The 25,136-nt window shown below is 32.6% G+C and overlaps 1 protein-coding gene and 1 long non-coding RNA gene across 2 annotated transcripts; both read right to left on the bottom strand.

Annotated features, from left to right (window-relative positions):
- Nucleotides 1-2,555: 2,555 nt before the first annotated feature.
- On the bottom strand, nt 2,556-12,277 carry LOC134535581 (uncharacterized). Its single transcript, XM_063374790.1, has 5 exons — nt 12,203-12,277; nt 11,784-12,121; nt 9,358-9,492; nt 5,804-5,879; nt 2,556-2,774 (listed from the first exon to the last, which is right to left on the bottom strand). Exons 2-5 carry the CDS (start codon nt 12,000-12,002, stop codon nt 2,563-2,565), a joined length of 642 nt encoding a protein of 213 aa, XP_063230860.1. The 5' UTR covers nt 12,003-12,121; nt 12,203-12,277; the 3' UTR covers nt 2,556-2,562.
- Nucleotides 12,278-12,390: 113 nt separating this feature from the next.
- On the bottom strand, nt 12,391-15,140 carry LOC134535285 (uncharacterized). The gene is made up of 3 exons (XR_010075600.1): nt 14,942-15,140; nt 13,345-13,542; nt 12,391-12,518 (listed from the first exon to the last, which is right to left on the bottom strand). It is a non-coding gene; the product is annotated as an uncharacterized LOC134535285 (long non-coding RNA).
- Nucleotides 15,141-25,136: the final 9,996 nt, after the last annotated feature.

Here is a 25,136-nt window from a genome sequence, read left to right as displayed (position 1 = left end):
ATGTTTGTATACCACACTATGCACACGATTGACTGCAAAAACCCAATATTATTCTTTATATACATTTTTAACACAAAACACTTCCATTTTGGTAAAAATGTTGTAACTATTCTAAAAAGATTTTTCATCATAACAAAATATAACCATAGTAAAAAACACTGACATTTTTAAAGCAAAACCAAATTCGTTAATACATGCACAAATGCGATTACACGTGGGAATTGCGACATCAATGCTACCGATGCATGGACCAGGAACTCTTTTGCTAGTTCATGAAAACCGTAAATCTTAAATACATAACCATTGCAAAAAAAAAACTCCACAGAAATTATCTAAGTTATTTACTATTCCTAACTAAATTTCCTTTTCAGCAATGGTTTTTCTTTAAACAGAGGGAATAACAATTTAGTTCAAATAGGAATATGGAAAATAAGGTTTAAAACTAATGTAAAATTAAAGTTGCGCACAAAGCATATTCATGTTTAAAGGGCCAGGAACGGCTTCAGCCTGATTCATAACAGCCGGGAACTGAACTTGTACCTGATCAAGGAGCATAGCCCATAAATTCCCATCTTATGTTCCAGAAATTAGCCACTATAGTTTAAGTTACAGAGATGTTTATACGCTCATTTAAAGTGTATGTAATAAACTTACACATTTAATTAAAATATGGTGTTTGTTACGAATGTTAAATTAAGAATGTCGGGTTAACATATTTTTTGTTGCGGATGTTAACATATTCGTTTTTCGACACTAATGGTTTTAATAATCGCGATATATTTACTCAAATATTCATCATATATAACGCATTTTAAACGGCTTCTTAAAAATTGGTGTCTATAAGTACAAAATATTTCTGAAAATGTTTTTTAAGTAGTTTCTTTAATAATCAACTGATACATTCATACACACTTGTACGACAAATTTCATCATAGATGTTTGTATTTGAACAAAACTATTTGCCGAGGTCTCCCGATTAATAGAATCCACATTACAGGACAGACTATATTTGACGAACTTGAATTGAATGATTAAATTGTCACCATTTCGATTATGTAACAATTTTTGGTTTGCACGTTTATCATTAAGTAAACGTTACATGAATAAAATTTGCTGGATATTGAAAGTGAAATTACAGTTTTCTTCAAGTAAAATAATCAGCTATGAATGTGAATGACACGTATTTTGGTTAAAAAAAACAAGGGGGGGGGGGGGGAAATTGTTAGTTTGCAATAATAGTAGCGTATACACCCCATCGAGTGACAACTCTCCTGACCGAGACGGGATAGACACTTAGAATCATAAAACTGTGCTAACAGAAGCCCGGGAATGTAACGAGCCCGCGAACAACCCTGAAAATTTTTTAACTTTAAATTCGACTCGTTTGCAGCCCATTCAGCCATTTATATTAAATTAACTAAAAAAGTGTTAATAAACTGCATGTGAAAAGAAACGGAAAAAATTTTTTTTTAATAAAAAAATAAATTTTTGTGTTGGATTCCTTTCTCGTTTAACCTTTTTATGTTGCAAAATGATAAAAAAGTATTTTATTACAAAAATATACTGCATGTATCACTTTTAACCTAAAAGACTAAAGGATGTTTTTTAACGAAGTCGTTCTTCACATTTTAAACTTATAATATATTATTGTGGATGCTGGTCAAGGTGTCTCAGCGTCTCGCTGATTATAGGGGTATAATGGATCAAGCTTCGCACATTATTACCTGAGAAATAATATTATATATGTGTGTGTGTGTGACATTCCTACCACAGACGCTGTTTTTGCAACAGTTACCTCGATTAGTCATAAATCTTTGGGTAGTGGTTTTTTTAAATGTAAAATTTTCCAATATAACAACATTCGCCTAACAAAATAAAAGGCTAGTAAACATAATTACAAACCCAAGATTTTTCTATCAGAATTGTTTATTGATAATCCATTCATACTATATCTTTGATGTATGCTTACTTCAACTACTGGCTTCTTTTCAGCGCACCAGTGACTAATTTCGATTAGTCGAGATCGTTATGTTATGCCAGAATTCGGGTTTGCATTCATTCACTGCGTTCAGCTAGGGATAAAAAGAACAGTACCGTGTCAAGTGACGTTGGTAAATTGAAACATATTTGAACGTATTTGGAGTAACGTAACTTTGAATTCCGAAATAAATCTTGTCAAATGATGGGATTTTTCCATGGGCTTTTTATTTGTTGTTAATTTCTGGGTTTGGTTTCTTCGTCGGCAAAATGTAGAAGTCAATAAATAAATCAAATTTTAAGAAGAAGCTTATATTATCTTAAGGTGCCGTTTTCTGAAACTCATATAAACAAATACCTAAGTTTCTAATGATTCTAAAACTTGTAAGTTGTATAATGTTTAATAATCTCATAATTTAACACCATTGAAATTAATTATTTACCGTTGTATCAATCAAAAAACTGGCCTAAGACACACTTACGGCAGTTAAGAACTTTACAAGAAATATACTATGTTTGGGTAAGTGATGTACAGAATGGTGGTTAAATCTAAACGAAAAAAAAAAAATTACGTTATTTACAGTTTCACACAATGTGGATTCGTAAAAAGTCGTGTATTTGAGTACGGCAGTAGGGGCACAGTGAATATTCTATATTCAATGCCCCCAGTTCGTCTTCTTCAGGTGGTAAAGTCATTCTCCTCCTAAGCTCAGCCACACACTCGTCACACAAGCCTTGATGGTGACAAGGGACAATGATGTTAGTTGGCTCGCCGATGTTGCAAATCATGCACAACCCTGGAAAAATATTGATGCATTAGTGTCAGTGTGTTGTTACTTTGCATGTTCTATTTCATGAAAATACATTCTAAAACAAATTAAATTGTTATAGTATACATATTGACGTTTGAAGGTATTTTTTAGCTTTTGAAAAGAGACAATTTAAATTTGCTCAATATGGCTGTTGGCCAAACCTCTTTTAAGGCGTTTTTATTACTGGGATATTAACATTAACTCCCAGAAAACACTGTTTTATTAGGCGGAGAAAGTTTATATGCATATATATAGCCTAGGCTAAATATTAGAGTAGTGACACAATTATATTATTCATTCCAATTCATTTCGCTTCATTAACACAACTTTTTTCTCAATAGCAATAAATTAAATGAGTATTATTTTAATTTAATATTGTACTTCCCTATAGCTAATTATTTCGAAATACGGTGTCTTATATTAAAATGAAGATGCATGATTTGCATAGTGGGTGCTGATAACTAATATTCATGATTATCGACTACTATTATGAGTTTTTGAAACTCGTTCGAGTATAAAATTATATTTAAATGTTAGTCTTAGAAAATTGTATGTACTATAAACTCTTTACACGTACATTCATAAACATATAGAAATTTTCAACATTGAAATATTATGTTATGAATAGAGACCCGGAAAATGCGCGGGTTCATTTCGTGTTATGCTAAAATTCCAATAGATATACCTTAGTGCTGCTTCTGTCATTGGTTCACTGTTAATCTGGAGGACTGAGGGTCAATTAGAGACCCTCACTCATAGAAGTGTCGATTAACAGGCCACCCAGTCGAGACGACTCACAAGTCAGCAGCCAACGAACAGTTGGCATTTGCCCGAGTGTGTAGAGGACATTGGATTCTATCCTGGAGGTCATTGAACCCGCGAATTTTCCGGGTCTCTAGTTATGAAATGTATATACGCCTATTTAACAATACATGCAAATATTAGCCCTGCTGGTTAAAAATTATTTCTGGCTCAGCTGCACGCTCAGGTAGATTTTAAATGTCATACTTCGTTACACGGATCTTTATAGAATCTTGAAGAATATTCTAGGGAAATCTGGAGCATTCTGAAAACTTTGTGCTGCGCCGCTAGCGAAAACTCCTGTGAAAATAAAATACGCATTTACTTCCATAATTATGTATTAAAACAATTTATTATCATGTTGCACTTAAGGTTGCTGCTATCAAAAATATCTCAGAAAAAAGATAATGGTAATATTTAACAATATCTAAAACATTTTTTATGGCCTCAATATTGTTTCTTATAAGAGCCATGCATGTTTGGTTTTTACGATCTTAGTTAAGTCTCTCGTTATAGTAAGGGGTGGTTGTATAAAACCTGTTTCATATTATTTTTAGATGAATTTACGAAAGTTAATAAAACTTAACAGATGTGAAAATGGACCTAAAAAGTTATAAATTCTCCAGTCCATCAACCCCTATTTTTTCACCTATAGAGCTAATGTTTGGTGTTATAAAAAAAACTTTAGAAACTAAATTTTTTGGTATTATATTAAGAAGGAATAATTACTTAAAATGAAATCCAATTTCTTAAAAGTTTAGAAGTTATTGTTGCTTTCTTCCTCACTGGTCCGATTTTACCCATTAACGAAATGGACAGAGATTTATCACCTCTTTATTTTATGTATATATTCCTGGCATGGTATTGGGTATGGAGACTATATAACGAATTTATTTGGAAAAATTTTTTTCGAAAGTCACACTATCGTCATGAATTCATGTAATCTTTCTTCAAACATCACCTCAAAATTTTAAATATACTGGAAAATAAAGAAAATAATTAATTGTCTAAGTAATATTAAATACTCGCAAAGAAATATCAACCGAGCGGGCAGTAAATTTATTTTGTACTAATGTTTTATTCTACTAGTTGAGTTCAATCTTATGAAATTGTTTATTTGCCAATATTTGGATGTTGGTGCGTCAATGGGTCATTTGAGATCTTAAAAGGTGCCTTCGTGCAACTTGCTGTTCATCTTACTCAGAGTGAGTAATTTCTTTTAATGACCATAACAAGCAGATACGTGTATTATAAACTGGTTTAGGTATTTAAATTTTTTTTTAAACTAAACAACTTCTGTATCCCATAAATTCTGCTCAAAAATTTAAATAAATTATAATAGCTTTGATAAGTTATACTCTACATCAAATTCTCTGCACACGTAAATAGAAACGTGTGGCAACATATCTGATTTAGAAGATTGAATTGTGTTAACCTAACTTCATACAGAGTTGTTATCATAAATCTGTAACATCACAATCTTAAGGGTAAATAATTACACATGTTTTACTTAGGTACACAATAAGCCAAGCTTAGGGGCATGCATATTTCGCGAAAAATTCAGAGACTAGTTGAAAGTTAAAACACTATAGCATTGCCTGTGTGTCGTGATTGGATGAGTTTATTTTGTCGATTGTTACAATACAATCAATGACAGTAATTCAGTGACGGAAGCAAACGCGTCTTGAGTGGCCTGGTCAAATAAAGCAACGTCTTCTCTTGCAGACGACCGCAAATCACAAGGAAGAAACAGCTTGCGCGGGTATACCTTCTTGCAGTCTAACAGGTGTTCAGATCTATTCGCGAAAAATGCCATCCCCTTAGCTCCATGCAAACACTTGTAAAAATAAATTTATTATGTCTGAACATGTTTTAGGTAGTAAGCAAGTTTTATACTCGACCAATATATCGTTGGTATCCACGGACGTTGCGAATTATCTCGCTGGCCAAATAATTGTTCCATCTAATCCCTTTAGGAAGCTTAATTTTTATTAACCGTATAAAAGATATCATTATTGTTGGTGCAGTTCATCATAGGGTGCGTTATAATACTCGATGAGGACCTCACTGACTTATAGCCTACTAACATGATTCACACTCATGCATTTTGTCATAGTTTAAGAATTTAGCAGTAATTAACACTGCAGTTTACTTACATAAAATCATACGTGACTGAATTGATATCATTGTATAGAAAATACAAATGTACTAACTTGTAGTTACTTCAGATAAAGGTTGTTCAACTCGTTCTGAAACTTCTTGATCCATTCCATTTTCTTGAAGAGACACCTTCATTGAGAACAAAGCAATACATTTTAAACATTAAATGATAGTGACCGCACTTTTCTCACAAGATATACCCTATTAAAATCCATATAAACTCCCCCCTGTGCTTACACGTTGAGTGAAAGCAGTTAAATAAACGTCAAGATACGACAGACATGTATATTGAAAGATACTATGAAATATTTTTTACAATACAAAAAATTACAATAATTTCAATCGGAATAAATCAAGGTAGATTTAAAATTTTGTATCCGTTAATGCTATGGCCTATTAAATAAGAAGTATTTGGTGTTAACACTTTTTTTTTATTGAAATGGATGACGCTTCTTGTAAAGCCATTGTGGCGTACGCATGATCATTGCATATTTTATAAATTACAAGATCTTGTATTCCAAAACATTAATGGCAATTTGTAAAGAAGTAATCTAGTTGTCCTTTATTCACTAGAGTCTGAGTAACCAATAAGACACGGTTAATTTACAAATAGAGCCTAATAGCTCAAAGCTCCCCACAATTCAGTATTTAATCCCGAAAAAACAAGTTTTTAATCTAAAGTAGTGATTGGTTTAAAATTAAGCTTCAATAAATAAATCATGTCACCTAATGCAAAAAATAAAATAATTATGGCTGATTTCGCAATGAGTGACAGTCAGTTTAGCGTTAAGTTGTGGATAAAATACATAAATAATGCTTGCTCGTTCCAGCTGTAGTTTTCTTTGTACTTCATTATAGCAACAATTTTTAATAAGCAGCAAGCAATTTATCAATTAATAGTTTTAAGTATGTCAACCATGGATTTATAAAGTTCACAAAATAAAATTACCTACGAGATTATAAAGTTGGTTTTTGGTAAATATGCAGCAATGCATTTATTTTATTATTTGGGTTTGTTAAAAAATATAAGACCAATTATTAAAAAAAATTAATCTAGTACGACTCTATGCGTAAGTTCTATTTTCAATCATTCAACTCCCTTTGATTTTATATCACCCATGGCATATTTTAATACGACGAGCATTAAGCAACAAGCAAACACAGGTAATTGAGTTGAAATAGATAGTACCATCATGAATTTCCCGTCATAATCTGTTAAATTGGATTAATTTGCTTCAAATCCTCCAACTTTTTATTGCATAAAACCCAATGATATAGCAACAAATAAATTAATACTGTTTGAATAACATCATAGAGATCAGTTAATAGTTATTAATTTCCAAAGAAAGGACATAATTTAAAAATAATGAAATATCGTCCCAGCCAGCGAATACAATTACATTTATTTCTAAGGTGATTGCAGAATAGTACATTTATTAGCACGTTCATGTTTTAATTACTGTGTGGTAACATTTTAAAAAAATGATTTTTTTTAGTTATGTGCAATTACTTTTGTTTAATTTTTTCCAGGGTTATAAATTAAAAATTGTAAACCGTGCTTTCAATCAAAATAAGATTACCCTATACAGTGTTATACCAATAATAACAATACAGTAAAAAAATCAAATATGAATCAAAATACTGCCAATTCAAAAGTAAATTCAAATGGCGAAAAAAAATTAAAAGGGTAATTAAAGATGGATAGTAATGAAGGGTTACACTATATTTTTTAGCAATTTCAAAGCTGAATAGTTGTAATGTTCCCGATGTATATTGTATTACTGAGTGTAAAATGTGTTCTTAATTCTTCAAATTGCACACTTCCTTTGCTGAAGTAACCAACCAGTGATTCATTCTTTAACATGCAAAAATAATTTACCTTTTTGGGAAAAATATTTAATTACCTTTTTATTTGTTTATTGCACACGAAAATTGCTTGAAAGAGTTTCTAAACTGTTTATTGCATTAAATATTTCCTTTCCTGTGTGAATGTAATCTAAACAGATCTTGAAAATGGATTAATAAAACAATAGTTTTTAAATTTATAGCATTCTCTCAAAAATAGGTACTACCCAACAAGTTAATTTCTTGAAATTTAAGATGCACGGAATAAAGTTATATTTCACCAAAAATGGTTTTATTGTGATTTCCCAATAAAACATCTTTGATTTTCTATATATGTCATATACGGAATTACTTTATTCACTTTCTAATATGCAAATAAGGAATTTCCTACAATTTTCTCATACAGAAAATGTCAACTTAGTAATTATTTTAAAATCGAACATTCAACAGCTTCTTCTGTCAAGCTGTCGAAATATTGCAGTTAGAACTCTATGAACTAAAGCGTCCCTATCGACAGCTGAGATTAATTTATTAAAGCTACTTTCCCACAAATCTGATATTTTATAGTTAATTGACCCTGGTTTTATGCAAAATAATGATCCTAAAATAATTTTAATTATGTTCTTACTTCTCGTTCGGCAATGTTATTAGGACAAACAATATACAGGCCATGGAAACTGGGGAGAAAATTGGCCATATTCTATTATGAGATTACTTTGCATATTCTGCCTCAAGTATCTAATCTATTGAAACCATGGGATACCAAAATCGGATGGACATAACAGGAATTTATCCCGAGATCTTTAGAATTTTAATCCAATATGTTACATTTGTGCCACCTCGCTCTGTAAGCTGATTTGAGACCAGAAATAGGCCTTTACTTTCCAACTGTGATGACGTGTCATTTGTGTGGCTTAATCAGAAGTTAGTTACAGCTAAACTTCATAAAACAGTTATTAGACTTTGTTCAAGAGTAACGATCTAAATAATTGAAATGTTATTTGCGGTATGTAGGCATAATTTTTTTCACATGTTATTTAATCACACGTAGTTTTCTGTACGTGTTAATAAAATTTTAAGAGAGAAAAATTTCAATAAAGATTTTGATATAATCTTGAATTTGTTTTTAAAAATAAACATAACGCCTTGTTATAGGTTGTGTTAGAATTATGTAGGCTACATAAGAATGTTGTTACGCTCAAATATTTAAAATAAATGATTTTACTACAACGCAGGGATGAGTTTTGTACTAACAGCTAAAATTTATCAGTCGAATTATAACTCATTCTGTGTTGGAGGTTAGTAAAGTCATTTAATATTTTATTTGTAATTGTTTCTTATACGCTATAAAAATATTTCAGTCCTATGATTCGCATGCTAACAAACAATTTTACACATCGCATCGGTAGAATTCAGTGGTTTCACTTTGATGTAACATTAAAAATAAGGATGACATTCATTATTAATTTTACATTTTTCATCCTTAAAATAATTATCCGCTCCTGAAACCCAACTTAGCAAAATTACGTGCTCGTGAGTTCACCCTTTTATTAACAGATTTTTATTTTAATTATCTGCTATGACCAGCCAATTTAATTGTGACATATCATGCTACTCGTAGTCCACTATCAAATCATCCACAGAGGACAATAGAAACATCTACCAGTATTGAATACAAAGCATTAAAATATACAGAAACAATTTAATATTATACTATTAGAAATCACTATTATGATTTCGTTAGTACTGTTTGACTGTATACCTCTAAAATTGATTCAAACGAACTTCCAGCTTCTTCATTCGTGTTTCTTGGTCTCTGATATGGAGGTTCACGATGCCGATATCTTCTTCCAATATTTGGTGTCCTCTCTTCCACCAAGCTGGATGTGCTTGTGGTCTGTAACAATGCAATAACCAAATAAATGTTTTGAATTTTTTAACACCAATTATAAAAAATAAATTTGAATATGATGCATACAAAACATGAAAACATGGGTATTTAAGGCAAGCAACAAACATTAATGCTGGTTTTTTTTATTATTTGTATACATAGAGTGTTTAATTAAAGAGAAATTGAGCAAAATACGAATTTCATACTGGTCTAGCTAAAAAAAAAAAAAATTGGGTATGAAACATAGAATACAAATGTATTTACTCAAGGCACTGCATCTAACTTCAGTTGAGGCTATCAAGGGCGCCGCCTACCGAGGCACACAAGGCACACATACGGTGTGCAGAGCTTCAGTAGAACAAACGCGATTTGAAAACTACTCAATATATCCGAGTGGTCTTTGTTTACGGAAAGCATATAAGAATGCGGTGAGGGCGGAAAAGTCGTTCTGTTTCTGTATTTCGTTTTTAAACTGTATTTTTAGGAGAGTGAAAACGGCTAAAATACGTGTTTCCAGAGTAGTTTTTTGTCATGAAACGCCCGTTAATATTGTTGAGACCACTTAACGGCCTTGCATTCCACTTCCACCTTTATCTACATTTAGTCGCCATTTAGTGTAATGGTCATCGCTTCGACACCGCGCTAGTAACACCAGCGAGAGTCACGCTTATCATCTCACCTCACCAACACATATACGCCCTGACGAGGCGGGCTCCTTAATTTCTGGCGTATTCTTGTTCTGTTTATACCCTGATTATACCCTCGCCTAACAGCGCAATGACACTCTGTCAGGAATTCTATATGATTATATTTTGTTTAAGTGCACATTAAAATTTATGAAATGAAATAAATAAAAATAATTGGTATCTGAATGCCACAAGCTAAAATATTTATAATACTTTATATCAAAGCTCACAAGAATCAAGGTTTCGTTTTCTTAATTAATGAATACCGCCATAGGTAGGACTCTGTGGTATTAAGAAAGTGAATTAGAACAATTAAAATAAAATACATAACTACTGGCTCAGTGACGGCAACGTATGAAGTCTCCGGTGCGTCATACCTCGGCCGGTGATGACGTCAGACTAAGCTGGCAGAGGGCTCTCACCGAGGCGTCTTTGCGCCGAATAAGTAAACCGTTATGATTATCGAATTCATACCATGCGTTATTGATAAAAACACAGACACGTACATATATAAAGCACGTCCTCCAAAGCTTTCGTTACTGATTATAAAATAGGATTCATTAATAAGTAAAGTTTGAAATAATTCCTTCTTCGGTCAAGTTCGAATACGCTCGTTTTTCCGGTTCCGGCTTTGTCAAGTGAAAACATTTCACTCAAATCACATTACAACAGGGGACTTCAAGTCAGTCTGCTGAAACCACATACACTTGATGAAAAGAAAAATATATATTTCATTTTAATTCCTACTAAATTGGAACTGGGAATATTGCACTGCACAAACGGGTGTCTTCCGGGGTCGTGGCGCACTGTTTGAACTCTCACATGCCCACGCACTGCGGCTCTACAAACGCGGGGTGGGGGGGGGGGGGGGGAACTGAGTCAGGACGGTCAGGGTCATTGGGGGAAAGCCCCGGTCAACGTCACATCTTTGTGAAGTGTGATACAAAGAATTTTGGTAATCGACTATGAACGTGAGAATTTTCAGAATTTAGTTGTAGTAGACAACTAGCAGACCACAACGTCATTAGAGACGACATAAACTTAAGATATAATAAACTATGAATTATTGGAATGTGTTAGCATGCCTGAAAATCTACCAATGAATGTAAAGCCATGATATTAATAACATGGCATTAAAGTTTGCTTAAATTATTTTAATATTTTTATAAACTAATGTTATTTAAAGTTATATAATGTTTGATTTAAATATTGCAAATATTTATACATGGAATTGCCGACTTCAAATTAACGCGCAAATAAAATTATGTTTCAATCAAACTGGTGAGAAATACTCCATTACAAAATATTATATATAGCCCTTTTTTTCCAAATTTATAGTTATTTCATGATTCATCACAAAAGAAATTAAGTTGCCATTGTGTTATTAAAAAAGTAAAAGACTCTATTTTAAATTATTTCAGTACATTTGGTAATACGGATGTTACAATTTTCCGCAGATTTTCCTTTATCTTGTTATACGGTTTACCAATAAAACATTTCACTTATAAAATGCGTAAAGCTTTGTTACTATATAAACAAGGGAATTATGTATTCTAATAATGAAGTTTTATCTTTGTTCTAAATATGTATTTAAATGTTTAATTAACTCACCTCATCTGTGATAGTAACCTCTCGATCAAACAGTATGTCAGGAAGATGTTCTGGTGGTGTGTCATCTTGGAATTCGTCTTCAGCTGTAACTTCATCGTCCATTACAGCTGCCACCAAAGATGTTCGTAGAAGTCGTTCTGCTAACGAACTCACAGTCCAGGATGCTCGTTGGAGGAATCTTTTAATAGAAATTGATTCTTCAGACAGCTCCCCCTGCATTTGCTGAATGTTTTCGTCCTGCCGCACATACGATCGACGCCGCGTTCTCTGGGCTGCCACCTGCCTCTCTACGTTTCGCCTTGTAGTATGGAACGAACTGTCTTGTTTTCTAAGAGCGGCTGAAAAAACATAGTTATTAACAAACGAGGAAAATATTATAACATTCTTAACATATTTACTATGAAAATAAATTTACTTACTGATGAAATGCCAAAATTCCGGTCTGGGCCCACCTACAGCTTTAAGCAACTTTCTGTAAAAAGACTCAACGGCATTTACAGACAAAACACTTGGCGTCACCACACCAATCCAAAAATCTCTTATGTATTGTGTGAGTCTTTGAAACGTAACCATCATGTTTTCCTGCAGCAAATTTTCTTCCACTGTTTGTACTCCAGATATAATTTTGTCTGTGGGTAGTAACGGTAAGGCCATAAGCATCTTCAAAGCCGTTTCTCCAGTTTCAGAGCGGATGGTTCTCGCCATTCCCAGTTGTTGCGCGCGTCGAAAAATTGCCTTTGAACATACAGAATGTGTGTCCAACCATCTGGCTCTTAGGGTAGAAAGTCATTCAGTACAATATTACACATGCACACTTATAGCCTACACACATCAACACAAACATAAAAGCTTAAATTTCAGAGACAAAAAAAAATTAAATGTATCTTCAAAGTTTCCAAGCTAGAAAGCAGACCAATTTCAAGTGCTGTCAGTTTTAAATTTCATGTAAATAGATTTATGCTTCTTAAAACGATTACTGAAGCTGCAGCAGCTGCAATTTAATATTTTTATAACGGATATTTATGCCTGTTATTTAATTTTAAAAAGACTTCACTTTTACAGTAAAGGTATTGTAGAGAAAAATGCTTTGCATTTGCAATGAGAGACTATACACAATTTATCCATAAAATAAAACTAAAATGAACCTCACCTTTTTTTCCAAGCAGCCATATGAAAGGACTGTGACAACAGCTTTAAACAATAGGACCTCCAATATATTTTTTTACTTGCTGAGTGGTCAAGAACTATTATTATATTTAGTCGTGAGTTGGAGTTAAATTTCAGATCCTATGTTACATAAATGTGACACCTCTGAAAACTTAAATCATTATTAATAATAATAATACTGCATTGGCCCTAACATTCTACTTCTTAGAATTGCATGCATAAAGTGTGGTGTATTGTATTGTAACCATGCCACCAAGTATTCGATCCCAATTTGCTTTAGCTATTAAGTGCTCTGCACCAGTTTTATCCTTGATTGCATAATCAATGCATTAATTGATTTATGACGATAAACAGCACAGCTATTAAAATTTAAAATAATTGAATGGTATTTTACCTGGGCGTAGTGAAACCAACATCCTTTCACTGATACATTTGGAAAAACACGTCGAAAGGCAGAGCGCAATGCGGGTTCGAAGTCGCTCATTAAAGTTGCTGGCTTAAATGTTGGCACTTCTTCGATTAAACCTCGTAAAACGGCTTCGTACGCTTCAGTTGTCCTTCTCGTCATAAGTGCGTAAGCTGCAGGGTATATCTGAAGTAATAAATCAAATTAGTAAACAAATACTCCCTTAATGATAACTCGTTTATAAAAACAAGATAAAAGTTGTTTCCCTACATATAAATTCTTTAGCAGGAAACCGGTTGTTTTAAATATTTTACATTGTTTCATGAATAACATTTATGATGCAGAAAATAGTTCCATATTTATTCAATAGAGTTATACATATAATGTCAATGTAATGTCTGATCATACGAATATCTATAAGTCGATTGATGTGACGAAAAGGCAATTCTCACGGTTTGCTTTTTATTTACAACTGTCGTTCCTTGTCAATTAATTTTGCCTAGATTAAATGAGGTTATATAAAGCCTGAATTTATTTGACTTTACCAAAAATTTAATTGGCATCGTCTCATGTGAAATTTTGTGTCGTTTGCGTCACTGATGTATTTATGGAAAAGTTTATTAAATGCACAGATATTCAGCTCACCTACACGAATGTTTAAAACTTGGACATTAATTTATTCCAGCTGTTACGTATATACTAAGATCATATTTTACTCTCAAAATACTGAAAATAAAACAAAATTTATATCCGTTATATTGGATTCCATGTTACCTTAGGCCTTTCGTAATATTTGTAAAATATTAAAGTTTTACTAATTTTAGGAATACTGCTAATGATGGAAATATCGTGCTTCGGTTGGTATTTCTCTCTATTTCAGGATTCCCACACTCTTACATTAGTCAATTTCCCAGAGTTTCCCGTGTTTTTCTTGTCCTAACATTTTTTCCTGCGTCATCGAACTACTGTCTATCAAGATAACAGGAATATTAGTATAAAATTGTTACTAAGACAAAATTACATTAACATGCATAACATACAGAAATGACTAAATATTTTCCTATACAATTATCATTATCATTAAAATTACATAACCAAGTGTGCCACTTTAAAATAAGACGAATGCATTTATTTGATCAAACTGGGGACAATGCATCTTTATTTTGATCAGGAGAAAATGAAATGCAACCAAGATTTTACTTAAAATTAAAAGACAATAGTTTGTCATTTACGTTTATTAATTGTTAATAAAATTAGATGAGATTAATTTAAATTACACACATATTTGATTACAATGCATACCAGTTTAGAGACATTATATTAAATAGAAAGAAGAACCGCTGATACTGTTTTGTAACTAAGATATAATAATTTGTTCTGCATTTCCAGGTTTAAAAACACATTTTCAATACCTTGTGTTTACCTGTTTAACAGATTTTCTCTGTCTGCGGTAATTTGCCTTTCTATGAAGTACAACTCACAAGTGCAGAATTGATGATTGAAATTTAGTACATGTAAAGGTTATTAAATTACTTTTAATTAATACAAAAATTAGGTAGGTGCATATTTACGCTGGAAAGTATACCTGATTTTGAAGTCCTCCATGCCTTTCAGTATCTACCACGTGCAGGGTAAATAGTTGTTCGCTTCTAGGATGAAGAGGCACAGACTTGAAAGTGCCATCAGCCTGAACGTTAGAATTTTCTGTACCTAGCAAATCCTTGAAATGTGGTGAGACAAATAAAGCGGCCACCCCACCATCGGTGGAAACAATGGTTTTAAGAAAAAACCGTTCACTACTTAGAGACTTCCCCCAAATTTTCCACTGATCAAGCGTCATCATCTCGTCAAACTCTTGTAGTGATTGTGGTTGGGGTGGTACAATTCTTTTACGTGCACGCCTCATCAGCTCTTCTGCCGATGGGAATCCTACTACTTCTTTTGCCAGCGGATATCTGATAAAATAACACATATAATAAAACAAAACACATAAGCTTTTCACTTATTATTCTGCATTGGTTCATTACTATACAACTATTTCACGCTGGTCAAATTTTTATTTCGGAAAATTACTTGCTATTAAACCCTATACACAGTAAAAGTAAATAGCCACGCGTGATAAACGCCGATCACCATGGAACGCTATTGAAGCCATCGATTCTCAAGGGTCTATCACAGGTCCTTTCCATTTCGTGCCCTTCAACTACATCGCAAGCCTCTAATAACTTATACAAACCAACAACTTTATGCTTACAACTTCTCATTGTCGCCAGTACATACAGCATCGTACATGAAATTTAGAAACTGAATAGAAAATTTGAATCAGTTAGAGTGTGCGATGTCATATAAAATCGTATTTGAATTCAATAAAAAGCAATTAATTTCAATAACTTCTTCATCTCTAAATAATAACAGCGTGTAATCATGGATAGGCCACTTCAGAAGATGCGAATATTGTATTCTTAAACTCTGTTAAAAGATGTAAGACTATGATGTATGGAAACATATCTCTGGAGGGCTTTTGTGACTGATGTTTGTAATGAAATCGTGTAATTCTGTTCACTATATAATTATTAATGAATTTATTGTCATGTGCGTGAAAGCTACACACTTGTGCAGTCACTATACATTTGATCGATTATTGTCACGTAGTCTAAATGACATAAACCATCTGAAAAAAGGCTGCGAGGTTCAAAATATTTGCATTCGTTTTTCATATATTCTATAATTACGTTATTACTCAAATCTAACTATGGAAAACTGAATTGGCTACAACTAAATCCATATTACATGATAACTAAGCACACTAATTGCTATACCTACACCAAATACTTAGACAAGTTCTTCTCTAAATATTTATATCAGATATACATGTTTGAAGCTCAATTCGCAGTCGTGGGCCTCGATCAAAATCAAATCATGAACTTCAATTAACCATGTGTGTGACCAATGTTATGTCAAATTCATTAAATTCTCTGGTGCAAACTCGACTAGAATACTCAACCCAAACTGCCTGCGCAGTTATAAATTTCCACTTAACCAACGCAGAAGTGAAAAAACGTGTGTAAGAATTTGTGATTTTAAATATTACAAAAAAAATTAATTTTTTTTTTTGCAATATAGATGAGCTCATATGGTTTAAATTATTAAACTTAAATGTCATTAACTAGCCATTCATTATTAATTTAATAGTTTTTATTGTTCTTGCTTGTATGTAATTTTATGTTTCTTTGTTTAATTTTTGTATTGTGTATTTATCGGATTGTAATGGCAAAGAGAACGTGTACACGTCTTGAATGCGCTAAATGAAGCAAAAAAATTGAAAAAATTTAACCATTGCGCTACTTCATTCGGTTGTACCTACAATATTATGCCCATATTTTGTGCGTCTATAGTATAATGCACACGCAGGTATACAACTCGGCATTTAACACACAAGTAGGCCTACTTGACCACAACATTTTATATTATAGCGAGTAATTCCCCCAGAATTATGATAGTGACTGTAGTAATAAAATATGACTATGAGGGCGCGAAAGTTTCACGGATGCCAACTAAATAAAGAAACATTTATTGGGGATCGGTACTTGACATGTAGGCTGGCCGGAACGACAGGTCTGTCCCTCGGGTAGGGCAGCCGGCTCCACTGAGTGTCAGCCTCATCTCATTCTTGTAGACCCTGCCTCAGGGCGGGAAGCTAGCTACATGGCGATTTTCATTTCTTTACTTGACATGTAACCTTGATGAAGTTACTGATTTGTTTTTTATTTTGTCAAAACAAACTACGTATAGAAAGGTGTTGAGTTAAAGTGAACTCAGGGTAGTTTGCAAAACTCAGTGTACTGCATTTAATTTGTTAGCATGTGTGAACTGCGACACTTTTTATACCCAACTAATAAATCGGAAGAACGGTGAAAACTTACTCAGGGAGAGCCCTTTTTCCACGTGACGCCAAGCGCATTGTAGTTTTTTATTAACCTAATCTGTTCTTAAACTACCTAGTTTTTTCGAAAGCCTCTCTCATCAGAAACACGGTTATTAACATGACCCTTGAGATTTTTAGAGTTATAACAAAAAATGAGAACGTTTAGAGAACTAAGAATGTTTTTTTTTGAGATAATTCAATTGGTTTCAAGGAATACTATGATAAGGTTCAAACGTTTTCGAAAATAATGATGTGTTTCAGCAAAAGCTCAAGAAAGTTTATTTTCCTGAGCAATTTCATGTTCCAACCAGCCACTAACATGAATAAATTTCAATATTTTCTGCATATATTGTGGAATTTAATTTCTGATAGTTTATAATGTATTATTTTTTGCGTGCTAGTCCAGCACCAAACTTAGACTTCTATGTCATTTCTTAACAGCCCTTTCTTCACACATCACGTTTCGTAATATTATACGAGCTACATCTGCATGGCAGCTAATTTCCTGCGTGCTGACTGTTAGACGCCTGATATATACGTTAGTTTTGGGTTAATCGCTAGTTTGCATTTGCGATCAAGCGTAAAAAAATGTAATCTGTATATAGTGGAAAGACACGTGAATATCTGAGGTTTTAATTTTTTTTAATTTAGTAAATAATTAATTTAAATTTAAGTCTTATAAGTACTACAATACGTTGCTCGACGTGTATCTGTTTCTTGATTCCATGAACAGTATTTAGTAGTTATCATGGACCATGTATTTTACAATAAAACAGTAAGAAAATTTGGGCATTTAAGTGTACATATAAATTAAAGTCTTATCATCCGAAACCGTGAATAAAATGGACTAAAACAAATCTAAAATCCCTACGATTATTATGAGATTATACTGACCAGATAAGCGACATATGTATGTAGCATGTAAAATTTTTGTTTTATTATTTATTTTCATAATACTGAAAATATTAAGCAATTTCCGCAGGTAAGATATCCGAAATTGGTGGATTTACACTACGGCTAATACCTAGTTACCAACGCAATGTCATTCCAATCACACACAATAATGTTTTTGTTATTTTCAATAATAAAAACTAATGTCTGTTTGTATGTTTGCCTGTTATTGGTTGTCCAGACGGAGAAAACGAATTCGGTACCATAAAGTAACTCTATAATCTCTATTGCCTATAACGCTATAACTGTTCTCTACCACTGCAGTCATACCCTTTGGAGATGAAAATATTTCTTGCGCCTATAAGTTGTCACCTTCACGAGAATCGTAATAAATGACACATTTAAAATTTTTACGAAAATTATTCCCGCATAAGCTCACAATTTCTTAGGCGTGACACACATAATAATATGCTATTGCCGATGCAACACTCTGAAATGCTTGTTTAAACACGTGGGTAATGGTTTTTTCAATGTGGAGGCCTATCGTTTATTTTTATAAAATTCTTATACATAATAAATATTTACTTAATGGTTTAATGAAACTTTAAGGCCAATGTTTATGTAAACACAAGCATGAACTAAAAGTATGTTCTTAACCGTGTTATGTATAGTTTTAATTTAATAGTTTGTATGTAGTCTATTTAATTAATTACTTATAAATATGTGTATATCATTTATCAATGAAAAAAATAATTTTCCCCTATAATCCTTCGAACATGAGGTTTTCAGGGTTGGGCATACCGAAATATCTCTTGACTTAATAATTATATACAAAAAATTAAGGAAAACATTTCAAAGGCTACAAAAAATGCGATTAATTTAAATGTATAGACTTTAGCACGATTACATACTCTTGCAAGGATTGACAGTAAAAATGTTCCTTAAGTCTCTTATAACTATTAAATTAATACGTAATGAAATTTTAACAAATTTTTTTTCAAGAAACGGTAGTTATATTATGACGTTATTTATTTAAAATAATAAGCATTAATACTTAATTGTGTAAGAAAAAATTTAATTTTTAATAAACTACCCTCTTAGCACCCTAGAACATGTCACAAGAAAAGACCACCTACTTATTTCAATCAGACTCCCTTTTGTTTCCATACCGGCAATCAGATGTTTGTATTTGGGTCACGTGGGTTGCCTCTACGTGCGTACATATGTTTCTCTTCGAACAATATACGCCCTTATAATTCAATATGTAAACTAAATTTAAAGGTACTCGCAGTTCTTGTGGTAATAAAACTTTCTAATATTTTTTTCAAAGAAAATCAAATGAATTATGGCTTCGTTAGTTGACGCCAGGGTCATTAGATAAGATGAGATGACATTAAAGCATTGGCGGAGTGAATGAGAGAGGAAAATTGGAGCACCCTTAAAAAACCCAATAGCTCACGAAACTGATTTAACTCGGAAGAAGTTAAGTTTTATAATAAAGCAATAATATAATTTATATGATTGTTAATATATACTCAATTTTGAATTTTAATGATATTGACATCTGTAGGGTGTTACATTTGTTTATTGTTGCATTTATTCAGTAAAGTTGGAGCCACAATGCCACGACGGACAAGACACGACAGGCCCGACACGCTCAGTAGCCAATGAAACTCAAAATTCGCGCCCCGACGGCCCGCAAGTATTAGATTCATTTTCTAATTTCGTCGTGTCTTGCCGCATGACGGAAAGTAAAAATGTTCAAACAAAAGTAAAAATCACTAATATTTACCTGCTTGGTAAATCTTTACGCAGAAAATTGAAATTTAATTTTACGTGTAGGTACTTTTTCACAATTATTACAATTATTGTAGTGCGCCTTTATAAAGAAATATTGTTGTGTATGACCAATGTTATTATGCAAAATTTCTTCAAAATCGAATTGAGTAAAGGATTATTTAAGCGAATAACTATTAATTGATAAAGTTCAGGCTAGAAAATAATAGGGTTTACACAGTTTCAGGCGCATCTATGCTGAATTTTATGGTCGCATGTGACTTCAAAATATTTTACGATTACCATATTAGAGTTTATCGTGCTAATGCTGTCGTAGTATTCTGACCCTATGATAGTAACTGTCGTGCTGGAACGCTGTAGGTTCGACGCTTAATCTGATTTTTCGTGTCGTGTTTGTCGTGGAATTGTGACTGCCGCTTTAAGCTCACGTGATACTCATAGACGAATATTGTGCACTATTCATTTACTGCTGAAATTACGTTTTATTATTTAGAAAAATGTTAATTTTAAATTTCTTCCGGTAGTTGAGAACCAAGTTGATTAATTTATCGTCTACCGATAACAAAGTTTTTGTGAATTTAATCTAAATAGATGAAATCGTGTTTGAGAGTACCAGTACATTAAAAAAATTATTTATTTTTCATTGGTGAAAGATAAAGCCTCATTATATTATCGAGTGTTATTAACAAATTCAAACATTTTGAATATAAAACTAAGAATTTTATGTCTTCCTAAAAATGCAGTTCCTGCTTTCAGCAATAAAAACATAAACACAAAAAATTATTACTGGTTAAAAACCTCTGACAGTAATTTTCTATCTAACACTCTCTGGAAATAATACGATTCGGAAACATAGTTTATGCCTTAAATACTGAGTTCTATGCAAGTAACATAAGTTAATTTATAAAATTATTATCAAAAAACACGAATACAATAAAAGCACATATACAACATTCATTGTTTCAAATTGTGTTTTAGTCGTAGCAATAAACAACATTTAAGAACGTCTTGTTAACGCAATGCTTATAGTAGCCGATAGGCAAATAAGGCAGTAAAACTGGCGATGGAAATATTAAACTATGAATATTATCTGCAAAGCTAGAGATATTTTCTTGACAAAATAATAAAATACCTGTTAAATGCTCTTGCATGACTATGGCTTGTGGGAAAGTATTACATACCTTTTTCTCATTTGTAATTTAGAAGGTTTCAATTTACATGCTTTCAGTATTTAATTGTGACACATGCTCAATATTACTGCAATGTGCTAGAATAAAGTGATATCTTTACTGAATACAAATAACTTCAAATATCTCAAACGTAAAATACGTAACTATATAGTTTGAAATTATGATTTTTATGGAAATTATAATGATTCTTTAAGGTACATTATAATGGCTAACTGCTTGGAATTTTTTTACTTCATAAGTTTAATTTAAACATTAGCCCATAACACCCATACGCTTTCGTTATATATGTTTACGTATCACTCCGACAATTCAGTGAGTTTCGTAGATGAAATAAGTACGATAAGTGAATGTATTGAAATACGGTAATGTGATGATATTAACAACAAAATCACAAATACAATTCAACTAAATATAGAAGGTTTCCTATCTAAAATTGATTAGCAGGTGCACTTTGAAACATTTTCATTAAATACTATAATGGGCTCGAAGTAGGTAGGGCCTACATCGTGCTCATAGAATAAAGTAATTCCAACTGGAAGTTCTAGTTAAGATAAAGCGAGCTATTTTAAGTTAACATGAATAACATAAATACACAGTAAAATGGTTTCAATAAGAAGAAAAAGCATTATATCCTTTGCATACATAGTATGACTAGTAAATTGAGTAGCTATAAATGTTCAAACGTACAGGAATATGAACTAATCAGTCACTCTTTGTAAATATAGCAGCCAAATAAATTACACAATGAAATAGTACTCACCTAAAACATTCTTCATCATATGCTTCTCTGTAGCTAATGCGTGACGTCATCGATGCTCCACGTTCTCGAAGAGCCTGCTTTAACCGCAACACTTCTATTTCTTTCAAATCTGGATCGTGATTATGTGTATTGACGTTAGAGATGATTTCAAAACCATTCCACACAATTCGCGATTTACACCCTTTATCTTTGCAGCGCAAATACGAAATGTCCCTAACATTTTTATCTTTGACGTATTCGTAGTTCTCGTGGACGTATGTCACACAACCTGCCCGGTGACCTGTCAGTGTTTCCATTTTGTCTCGACAATGGTTTTCCAGGGCCTTATATACACCGCTTGTCTGCTCGGAAAATCCCTCTCCCCCACCCTTCGGGGATTAGGCTTGTTCAGCTACCTGAACTGGCAGAGAATGACCATGTACACGAATGAAATCTTCTCGAGTGGAATTTCAGGAGCCGAGCTTTCAACTCTTACTTGTATATTTTATTTTTTCCAATATGTTTGCTCCGGCAGAAAATAAACATACATATGCTGGATACTCAATTCTCATGTACTTGGCAAAATACTCCTATTTGTATAATAAAATTATTACCCAGTTACATTTAATTTTTCATTTAAATTAAAAATCATTCAGTTGCTGTTTTTACAAGAGAATCCCCCAGACATATGTATATTTCTGATATTTTTTTAGTATAGGCTACCTTAATGATTTCATTATTTTTAGCCGACTATTGCTTCTTAGTAATTTTTACAGTGTTCAGCGAGACAAAAATTTTTTGTTTGTTGAGTAAAGGAAGGGAGGTAGAAATAGCTCAATTGAAGATAATTTTTCTATCCAAGTTTATTCTGTAGTGCATATTAGCAGCAATAGTAAATAATGATTACACATCTTTAGAAGTTTTCAAACTTAAACCTATCGGAACGTCACAGACCTAAGCCTAAAAACATTTTCAACGGAAAAACTAGAGCATGGAACTTAATAAATATTAAATAATCTTTCACTTCATATTTCTTAAACTTTCATGGCATGTCATCAACTGGAAATATGAGAATGTGTGTTCTCGCTAGTCTTATCTTAATGTTCTAATTATGCTTTATGGGAAAGTATATAATTATTAGAATATTTTTATGTTTTCTTCTGTATCTACTTATGTTTCGAAATAAAATATTCTCTGGACCACCAGAAAAAATGTAGTAATAATTATAACTATCGATAATTGAAGTGTTATTTGCTAGACGCATGCAAACTCAATATAGTAGACACTAAAGATTGTCTGCTTTTTACACTATGAAAAAAATAAGCATTGAAATTGAGAAAAAATATATTTGATAATATCCAAGAAGTGAAAATCAACTAATCTCGCGGTTATGAAGTCTATAAATTAATAAAACTATTTATAAGGCCTCACTTTCTAAGATAAGTTGCTACTTAGCTGGGATTATTTTTAAATTAGTCGATCGTAAAATGGTTAAAGAGAAGTTAATCAAAATAACTTCAAAATTATTTATCTCTCGAGTGTTTTTGCATTAGGTTCGGCTTAACTAAGTATTTATATAATCAGTACATCCACATACTGCGTTTTTTGGTGAGCTGTAACATGCTAGTGCCGCCTACGAAGCACTCTACCGCAGTCGGTAGTCATATTTTATATTTTTTCGGCATTGGCTACTTGTATCGTACAAATAACTTAATGTCGGTCCTGATCAGTAAAAAAATTTTTTTTATAAAGCCTCAACGCATGGTTAGCATAACCGAAAGACCAGATTTAAAAAAAAAATATGTTTTCAAAACCATTACATATAATATAAGTAACAGTAACTACCATTACACATACTATAATAAGTAAATATGGAAAATAAGGAAAACGGGTCATGTTTTTTTTAGTGACTGTTAAAAAACCATTCCCCATTGATTATTAAAAGTTACAGATGTTCGATTTGTGAACCTTTCATAACGAAACAATTATGTAATCTGTGATCGAGTTTGTTCCACCTATTTTGTAATGTTCCACTGGTAACTGTTCGTAATGTTGCATCAATGCGTTCTTTAAGTTCATTGTGGTTTCTCAGCAATGTGATTCATGAACTAGAGCTTGATACAACTAAACAAAATTACAATGAATAACAAGAAGTGATTTTTAGAACAGTAGATGTCAAGAAAAATATAATAATAATATGGCAGCCGGAGAATGTCGTGTGCCTCACAGAGGCAATGGCATACTTCAGTTCACAATGTCGAATCCAAAGCCCAATGGGTGGGTCCTCATCATTTTGAATCACAGTATTGATACGATCCTCACTCAGTTGGAAATACCTAACCACAATTGCATCATTTTCACCTAATTGCGACGTTTTGTTGTTTTTTTAGCTGGGAAAAATATCGGTACATACTATTTTCTTAGTGGCAATGCAAATAAACTCATGATCCCTGAATATCTTTCTTACTTCACAGTTTTATAGCGAACTATATTACCCTACATAGTACATAGTATTCTCGTCCTTATGAATAAAAAGTTGTTTCATCGGAGAATATCAGTTTATTTGCGAAATCATAACATTTCAATTCGTCTTGCGTGCTATCGCAAAATTCAAATAGACTTTTTTTTCTTTTCGGTGTTACAACATTCAGTAATTATAAGTGACACGAGTCAAATTTATCTACCATACAGTTTTCTCAGAAATTCCTAGCTCGCAAGTTCCAGCTACAAACGACGTTTGTGAACCTTATTCATCGTTTTTTCCGCGACATTTGGCCAGCCACCAATAGTAAGGTTGCACAAGCAACTTTTACCTTATATCGATTATACTACCTCAAAATGTTCTTGAGCTTTGGCACTTTTTTTCAGTAGCGATATCTGTGGCCGCCTGCGAACAGTGGGCGTTGATCCGAAAATGAAAAATTAATTTGATTTAAGTTTCAATTATTTTCGCTACCTTCATTTTTATTATTTCTTAAATCATCTAGGTCTTGCTTGAAAGTTACATAGTTTTTAATCCGAATTATATAAAGGTGTCAAATGTTGGTACAGCCAAAAATTGCATGTGTAGGAGTTGGTAACAAGTGAGGCTAGGGCTTAGTTCATGAGAAACTTTGAGACTTTTACATTTGTATTTTAATTTAAGTATTTATACAAAACAGAGCCACGATGGCCGTGAAACTTAATCTCTTTGTGCCGCAATCTGTGAGAACTCGGGCATCAGGCACAACGGAGAACA

Source organism: Bacillus rossius, chromosome 8 (assembly GCF_032445375.1).
Source record: "Bacillus rossius redtenbacheri isolate Brsri chromosome 8, Brsri_v3, whole genome shotgun sequence".
Taxonomy (NCBI): domain Eukaryota; kingdom Metazoa; phylum Arthropoda; class Insecta; order Phasmatodea; family Bacillidae; genus Bacillus; species Bacillus rossius.
This window is presented reverse-complemented; position numbering and strand designations above follow the sequence as displayed.